This window comes from Elephas maximus, chromosome 3 (genome assembly GCF_024166365.1).
Source record: "Elephas maximus indicus isolate mEleMax1 chromosome 3, mEleMax1 primary haplotype, whole genome shotgun sequence".
Taxonomy (NCBI): domain Eukaryota; kingdom Metazoa; phylum Chordata; class Mammalia; order Proboscidea; family Elephantidae; genus Elephas; species Elephas maximus.
This window is the reverse complement of record NC_064821.1, coordinates 19,995,576-20,004,832: the sequence shown is the minus strand read 5'-3', so window position 1 is coordinate 20,004,832 and position 9,257 is coordinate 19,995,576. Positions and strand designations below refer to the sequence as shown.

General features: G+C 45.2%; 1 protein-coding gene across 1 annotated transcript; it reads right to left on the bottom strand.

Annotated features, from left to right (window-relative positions):
• Window positions 1-6,987: 6,987 nt before the first annotated feature.
• LOC126071003 (serine/threonine-protein kinase MARK2-like) lies at window positions 6,988-9,018 on the bottom strand. The gene has a single exon (XM_049875313.1). It carries the CDS (start codon window positions 9,016-9,018, stop codon window positions 6,988-6,990), a length of 2,031 nt encoding a protein of 676 aa, XP_049731270.1.
• Between the last annotated feature and the right edge of the window lie 239 nt (window positions 9,019-9,257).

Sequence of the window (9,257 nt, the reverse complement as noted above, 5' to 3'; positions counted from 1 at the left end):
CTTTTTTCTTTTCAATTTGACAAGTTTCCACTGACAAATGTTCAACCTTACTGATTCTTTGCTTAAACATGTGCAACCTACTGATAAGCCAATCGGTGCCGTTTTTCATTTGTGTTACTGTGTTTTTCATTTCTGATATTTTTTTGAGTATTTCTTTGAGTTTCAGTCTGTTCATTTTCATTACCCTTTTATTGTTGCATGTTGTCCACTTTTTACCCAGAGCCCTTATCATATTATCATAGCTATTTTAATTTCCTGGTCTAATATTTCTAACAGAGGTGCCATATCTGAGCCTTGTCCTGTTGTTTACCCAGTCTGTTCAGTCTGTGTGTGTTTCCACGTTTTTGTCAAGGCTATGCTTGATGAGGACTTCCTGGTGGCGTAGTGGTTAAGTGCTACGGGTGCTAACTAATGGGTTGGCTATTCGAATCCGCCAAGCACTCCTTGAAATCTCTATTGGGCAGTTCTGCTCTGTCCTATAGGGTACTATGTGTCGGAATCAACTCGACGGCACTGGGTTTTCTTTTTTTTTTATGTATGTTCGATGAGGACTGAAGGTAGGCAGTTTTCCCCCTCTGTGGCATGTTAGATGGTGTTTGGTATTTCCCCTTCCTCAAGTCTATTAGGCTCTAAAAATTGGAAGTTGGTTAGGTTGGTTGAAAGGGTGGTAGAACCATTTCCGTTAAGGGTAGACGGTTGTCAAGAACACAGTAGTGTTTGCAGTTGGTTACTTTTTTTTTTTCCAACTGGAATTATGAGAGACTTTTTCTTACAGTTTGACAGTGAAAACCTAGTGAGTCTCCTTTATGAGAAATTCCCCGAAGTGTGAAGGTACCATAAGGCTAGGCCCTGTGAAATTTCTCTCTCTCAGTTTCCAGGGATTAGTCAATTAGCAATGAAGTAAGGAGCCCTAGTGGCATAATAGTTAAGCACATGGCTGCTAACCAACAGGGTGTTGATTAAAACCAGCCAGCAACTCCATAGAAGAAAATACTTGGCTGTTCGCTTCCATAACGTTTCCAGCCTAGAGAATCCTATGGGGGTGTTCTACTCTGTCACATTGTGCTGCTATGAGTTGGAATCAACTCATCGGCACCTAATAACATATGATTCTAGGTCAGGAGGTGGAAGTAACGGTGGTGGCATTCTCTGTTCCCAGTAAGCAGGGATTCTTTGTAGTAGTGCATGTGTATCTCCAGCTTCTGGGATAGCAGATTGCTCTGTGAGTTCAGATCTGTGACAGAGCTAAGAAGAGTTGTTTCTTTTCAGGTTTTTCTTATTGTGAGCATGCAAGGGACATCCAAGTTCCTTTTATAGTGGAATGGAAAATGGAAATTCCCATCTAGTGTTTTTAGAGTGATTTTGAAATGAGAGGAGCTAAAAATACATAGAAAAAAGAAAGAAACAAAAAATCAAAACAAAACCCACAAATACTTCTCCCAGTCTGTGCAGATTGGCTGTGTGCTGGGGCGCTCCTGAAACACTTATAGAGTGAGAAAAAGTGTAGGTCTTTCTCAGGTAGTTTCTGAACAGAAATTTTGCTCTAGGTATTTGTAGCCTGCTAAATTTCCCCAAACACACAGTTGCTTTTGAATATCCTGATTTTCCAAAGAAGTACTTCCCATTTTTGGCTTTTAGGCCTTAGGCTATCTATCGTATGTTTTGGGCATACTGTTTAGCCTGAGCCCTCTATGGGCTGTTAGTTCCTCTTGCAATCTTTTCTTATAAATGCCTGCCACCTTAGCAGCCTGGGTCGTAAGTTAGGTGAAAGAGACAAGGTCCTTGCATTAGTCCTTCAGGCATCCCCCAGAAAGATTAGAAGAGACACACACAATGATTTTCTGTACTCTAACTGGAGCCAGGAACAGGGTCCCACCCTGGGATCAGAAGCAAGTGCTGCTACTATAAGATGACCACTGAGTTGGGGAAGAGATGGGGCAAGGGCAAGAAAAGAGACCACAAAGTTGCCTTACCTTTTTGAAGCCATCTTTTCCTTGATTCAGCATTTGCTGTGTTGATGTCAACTGTTGACTCTTTTCAGGATACTCACAGGGTAGCAACACCTTCTACGTTTCTTTTCCCCCTTTGGTGGGGTGAGAGCTTCATATAACCTATCTCAGCGTCTTGCTGAACTTACCCACTTGATTGATTTTAACATTGCCCTTTGGTAGGGCTCTGAATGAGAGACTGGAACTCAGTAGGCCAGAATCCAAACGTGGCCACTTTCAGAGCCAGGATCACTGACAAGATCCAGCAGAGCTCTTCCAACCTCCACAGACTAACCCCCAAAATAAAACTGATTTTTGTCACTTTTTCATTTTCTTATTTTGTATTTTTTTTCTAGTTTTTATATGCTTTTTCTCATCTTTTTCTCCTTTTATTAAGTTTTTATTTGCATGTTACTAGTTGCTGTTGAGTAGATAACAGTTCGCAGCAACACCAAACGTGCAAAGTAGAACTGTTTCACAGGGTTTTGAAGGTTGTGACCTTTCAGAGTCAGTTACGAGGCCTTACTTTGGAGATGCCACTGGGTGGGTTTGAACTACTAACCTTTTGGCTTGTCATCCAGGGCTTAACAATTTGTGCCACCCAGGGGCCTAGTTTTTATTTAGTCATCAGTTTTTACCACTTTGAATCCTGTGTTGGGACCCATTGGCCCTAAGCTAAGTAAGACTTGACCCAAGTCCGAGATGATGCAGAGGCCTCTCGGCCATTTCTTCTGAGGAGGAGACCCATGTGTAAGACTACCAAATGCTCGAAAACCTCTGCAAAGGTACCTTCACCAAGGTGAAGTTGGCTAAAGCTCTCCTCACTGGGAATAAGGTAAGATCATTAGGGAGCCCCCGCAACCTCCTGCAGCATCCACAGACTATCCTGAGAGGTTAAAATTATGAAGGCTTTCATTCATACCTTTTCTTTATTCTGCCCTAGAACTCTTCCAGGGAGAAGAGTACGACGGACTTCCCAGTGGATGTGTGGAGCCTGGGAGTCATCTTGTATTTGTTGGTGAGTGAATCCCTGCCTTTTGGTGGAAATGCCTTCATGGAGCTGTGGGAGTGTTTACTGTGAAATTGTTTGAAGTCATCAAGAATGAGAACACACTCCACATAGTGATGGAATAAGTAAGTGGAGGGGAGGTGTTTCATCATGCAAGGGCTCATGGCAGGATGAGGGACAAAGGGGCTCAAGCCACCAAATTCTGCCAGATAGTGTCTGCAGTGCAGGATTGTCATAACAAGTGTATGGTTCAGAGGGGCCTGAAAAGAGAAAACCTACTATTAGATAAGAAAATGAGCAGCAAACTTTCAGGTCTTGACCTTGGAAATGAATTCAGCCTGGGCAACAAGCTGTATACCTCCTGTGGCAGTTTCCCTTCCTTTATTCTGCCATAGAACTCTTCAGGGAGAAAAGTATGACAGACCCCCCCTAGTGGATGTGTTGAGCCTGGGAGTCATTTTGTATTTGTTGGTAGGTGAATCCCTGCCTTTTGTTGGAAATACCTTCATGATACTATGGCAGGAGGTAGTGAAGGGACTTTCCCTTCCATATGACTATGCAGTATGAATACCTGCTGAGCAAAATTTTCATTCATGACCCTAGTGAGAGAGGTATTTCAGAGGCAATTCTGACACATCCGTGAATGATGGTGGGTCATGAAGAACAAAAGCTGTATGTGGAGCCACACCCAGATTACAGTGACCCTCAGTGGATTGAGGTGATGTGTTACACATGGTGAGAGATTCAGTGCTTATTGATGATGCCAAAGTACAGTGTTGTGATAGTCATCTGTTTGCTCCTGGTCGTAAAACACCTGAGACAGAGGGCCATAGCAGCCTGCAGTGGATCTTCATCCCATGGTGTACAGTGTACCCTCTTGTGCTAACCCAAGCAGAGGAGGTAGAGCGAGCCTGCCATTCCAGCTCTCTTAGTCTTCTAGCGCTGCTGTAATAGAAATACCACAAGTGGATGGCTTTAACAAACAGAAATTAATTTCTTCACAATATAGTAGGCTGAAAGTCCAAATTCAGGGTGTCAGCTCCAGGGGAAGGCTTTCTTTCTCTGTCGGTCTTCTCATCAATTTTCCCCTGATAGAGGAGCATCTCAGGTGCAGGGACACTAGGTCCAAAGCATGAGCTTCGCTCCTGTTGCTGCTTTATTAGGGGTATGAGGTCCCCAACTCTCTGCTTGGTTCCCTTTCCTTTTTATCTCTTGAGACATAAGGGGTGGTACAGACCACACCCCAGGGTAACTGCTTTTACATTGGATGAGGGGTGTGACCTGGGTAAGGATGGCGTTACCATCCCATCCTAATCCTCTTTAACATAAAATTACAATCTCAGAATGGAGGACAGTCACAAGATACAGGGAATCATAACCCAGCTAAAGTGATGCACACTTTTTGGGGGGGACATAATTTAGTCCATGAGGCGTACCTAAAATTCCTCTTGCAATTATGCCAAAAAATATGCGGCCTGAGGAGGACCAGGGGTCAGGGCAGAAGAGCAGAAGCATAAGAACAACCCACCCTGGAGAGAAAGAAGGCCAGTCCTGTGCCCTCTGTGAACAGCAATGTTTTCACAAACAAACACGGAATTGACCATTCCACAAATTAAGGGAAGACCACCTTGGCCAGGGCAACATCCACAATGCTTTGGATAGTCTATCTGATTCAGGATCAGGGGCCTCCGTGGCATCTACCTGTACCTCAGTCTCTCCACCCCAGTCCTACATATACCACGAATCCAGGACAGACTCGGTGCAGCCCAACCAGGACTCTGGAGTGTGCTCCAGGGTGAGCAACAGTGACGTGCTGCAGTTTAGAACATCTTCCCAGTGTGTCTGTGAGGCTTCCTCCTCATCCCACACCATGAGCAGCAGTGGTGGAGCTCAGAAGGAACTGGTTTCCTCCAGGGAGTGTGAAAACTAAGCTCTTTGCATGCTGAGAAGCTGCAAGAGATTCCTGACCAGCCGAGTTTGCCTCAGATTGTGAGCCCAGCCTCTCCCTCTGTCAGCAGCCAGGGATGGCAGGGGGCCACTGAGATTTATTCAGTGTTATTTGCAGGATTACATGTCTTGGTTTGCCAGCTCAGCCCCACATATTTCTAACTCACTACAAGTAGTAAGAAGGCAAAGGAGGAGATATTGGGAATGATGAAGAATTTGGTAATGGGGGTCCATCCATTTAGCAGGACAATAAATTGAGAAATGACTCTGGACAGGCTTAAGTGATTGGAACTCAGTATTTGGAACGCCCCCGCATCACTTTGGCAAGCTCTTGCTCTTTCTTAAGCTGCACTACATATTTTTCACAATGTAAATCCTGTCAACCATGGGCCCTGAGAAGTATTGACCTATTTTCCTACTAATTATAATGCTCTCTCTCCCCCACCAGTACAAGCCCTTTTCCTGAGGCAGAAATGAATCCCACTAACTAAGTGATCAGGGGCAGTGGTCACTAATCAGTACATGCAAGGAAGATAAAGTATATGGTATAAATTAGGTGGACCAAAGCATGTCTCAAAAAATCAGGAACTACAACTAGCTTGGAAGTTCTTCCCTAATGTAACCTTCTCACACTGTCAAAACAGAAGTTTCTTTTTTTTTTTTTTTTTTTAAATAACACTCAGTATTTTGTATGTCCTATAGGAATTGTAATTGTGGCTGTGCCCCCAGTAATCAGGCATGGCTGCTGGGGGGTTATAGCAAAGCAATTTCTTATGGAAAATGGATTTAATCCCATGGAGCTATCTAAGCACTCTTCACGTGGGAGAGTCTAACCAAATTGACAACTACCTGCTTCCAGTGTGTGCTAGGCCCACCAAAACCATTAATACGGAAATATTTGTTGGAAACTGATACCCAGTGTTAAAAAATATAGACATGTCACTGTACAGGAGACAGAGCCAACCATGAAAAGCTGAGAAGCAAGGTCAATTTGGGCAAAATTTATTGGCATGCCACCTCCAAGGCTACTAAAGTTCTATAAATGGGTGTGCTAGAAAAATTTCTCCTAGGGTGGAGACGATAGGGCAGGTGGTCTCCCTCTGAAAACAATAAACAGGTTCAGAAAAGGATCCAATGTATAATAGAATTGATGCCTATTCTTGAAATACTTAGGCCCACTTGAAAGTCTTCCATGTTGAGTTTCGCATGGCCCAGGATCTAATTTGATGGCTAAACTCCAGATTTTTTCACAAGGAAGAACATATGATGTCATTCCACAACTCGCCTGGTCTTCGGTCATTAGTGTTCAGTCAGTGAATGTATTCTTGAGATGGTCTCTAAATTCAGGTGGGACAAGCTCAAGGTCATACTTTGGCTCTTGTGGACTTGGTCTGATTTTCTTCAGCTTCAAGATGTTTCAGAAATAGACTGGAGGCCTTTCTTTCAAGTCATCTGTGTGTGGAGTTAAACCGACAACTTTCTGCTTTGCTGTTCAGTGCATCCCAAGGGACTCCAGAGAGATCTCGATGGCCGTGTTAGTGAATCAAGTGGCTTTCCCTATTACAAGCTTTCCTTTGTCTGTCTGAACGGATGAATTTGGGAGTGTTTGTTTTGTTTTCATGAATTCTTTGCTTCATGTTTGCTGCAGCGGATCTGTAGGAATCTGAGAGCAAAGACGAGGTGGAAGTGCTTAAACCTGGAGAGGCCAAGCTGTTGTCGCTGAAGTTTACGTGGAGGAACCAGCTCCATGGAGCCCAACGAGATGATGTGGAAGATCTGCCAAGTGTGCGATGCCAACAGCTGCGAGTGGGATGTCTCCCGGGCATATGTGTTGCTGTGCACACGTGACGTGCAGGCCAAGAGGACTTTGTGCAGTGGAGGATGAAGGTATGCACACTGCCTTGATGATTGCTCAACAGGGTTCAAGTGAAGTGAATTTCGGGCACCTTTTTTAGGTGGGTTTTCCGAACATTGCCTTCAAAATTACAGAGGAGCTTAAACCTTGGAACTCCTGTTTTCTCTCAGGCAGCTGCTGCCCCCATTTTAAAGTGCAAGGTCACTGGTGATTTTTGAGACAATGTTATTGAAGGCCTCAGAGGTCCCTGAAATTCTCTTCACTTTTACCCCATTGAGAGTCCTCCGAGGCAGGGTGCACACCTCCATCCTCCACTGAGTGAAGTCCTGTTGTCCTGGTGTGCCATTCATACACAGCAGTGTGTATTTGTGTGTGAGATCCCAGTCACAGCCATTGGCATCCAACACTTGACAGATCTCCTGCAGCATCTCGTCGGGCTCCAAGGAACTGGTGATCTTCATCCTCCAGGTAAATTTGAGAGAGCGTGGTTTGGCCTGTTGAGGTTTGATCATTTGTGCAGCTTTGCTGTCCGATGCTTTGTGGTCCTTTTTGTCATATGTAAAACAAAGGCATCTTCTCATGAGCTTAAAGAACCTCCCAGTGGCCCGCTTCCAGCCCTGGCTGCTGACAGAGGAAGAGGCTGGACTCACAGTCTGGGGCAAACTCGGCTGGTCAGGTAACTCATGCACCTGCTCCTCAGAGGAAGAGGCTAGACTCACAGTCTGGGGCAAACTCGGCTGGTCAGGTAACTCAAGCACGTGCTCCTCATTTGCGGAGCTTAGATTTGACATTCCCTGGGTAAAACTGGTTTTCTCCGGGGCCCCGGCACTCTCGTTGATGGTGTAGGCTGAGGAGGAAGGCACAGAAACACACTGGGGTGGTGTGATGGGCTGTGGCACCTCACTGTTTCTCCCCTTGGCATACAGGTCAGAGTCCTGGTTGGGCTGTGCCCAGGCTGTGGTAGATTGCTGCCGCAGGTGGGCCAGGGCCAGGGAGAATGATGGAGAAGTAGACACCATGGAGGTCCCCATCCCTCCCTCAGAGAGAGTGTTCAAAGCATCGCGGATGTAGTAACCAAAGGTGGGAATGGTGGGCTCGGTGTAACTACGCTGTTTGGGTTTAGGACAGACGGTAGGAGGCACTTCATGGGATGAGGAAGGAGTGTGGCTATCGGTGCAATGGGCTTCAGCCTGGGGTTCCAGGGTGCTGGTGTGGCTGTCAATCTCATATGTGTCGTGACGCAGGATCAGATAGGTGGCGTTCGCATCATTGTAATTGTGGTTCAACAGTGAGTCATGAATGTCTTCCTGCACGTAACCTGTGTTCACCGTCACCTCAGTGTGCCAGTGGTTATCGTAGTCTGGGAGTGGCTGCACATAGAGCTTTTGTTTTTCTTCATGGCTCACCTTCATCCATGGATGTGCTAGGATGTCCTCTAACGTGGCTCTCTTTCTTGGGTCACGAATGAAAATTTTACTGAGCAGGTGTTGACACTGGCTAGACATGTGGAAGGGAACGTGATATTGTCCCCGCAGCACCTGCTCTCGCAGCTTCGTCAAGGTCTTCCCACGAAAAGGCAGAGATCCAGTTACCATGAAGTATAGGATGACTCCCAGGCTCCACACATCCACTGGGGGTCCGTCATACTTTTCTCCCTGAAGGAGTTCTGGGGCAGAATAAGGGGGAGTGCCACAGAAGGTATCCAGCTTGCTCCCTGGGGTGAATTCAGTTCCTAAACCAAAGTCTGCAAGTTTGATGTTCATTCGCTTGTCCAATAGTAGGTTTTCTGTTTTCAGATCCCTATGAACAATACTCTTGTCGTGGCAGTACTTCACCGCTGACACTATTTGTTGGAATTTCGTTTGGGCCTCTTTTTCGCTCATGAAGCCATGATTCACTAGGTGGTAAAAGAGGTCCCTTCCACTTGCATACTCCATCACTATATAGAGGGCGTGCTCATTCTCTATGACTTCAAACAGCTTTACAATATTTGGATGATGGAGATCCTTCATAATTTCTATCTCTCTGTATAGTCTGTGGAGGTCGGAGGACGTGTGCTGGATCTTGTCAATTATTTTAATGGCTACCTCTTGGCCGGTGATGATGTGCTGGGCCAGCTTGACCTTGGCAGATGCCCCCTTGCCGATGGTTCTGAGGAGGTGGTAGCGTCCCACATGAGTTTCCTCCACAGCAGAGAAGGCTAAGTGGCTCTGCAGCATGTTGGCTATGGTGCGAAGGCGTAGCGGGCTTTGGGATAAGAGGTGCCCTGGTGGTAGGATTAAAAACTTAAAAACCCAAAACCCTAAAAAGTGGTGACTAAAAACTTAATGAAATATGGAAAAAATGAGAAAAAGTTAAAATATAATCAAAAAGGTAAAATGAGAAAAGAGGAAGTAAAATTTTAAAAACTGATAAAAATAAGATAAATTGTATATATAAACAAAACAAGAAATCAATG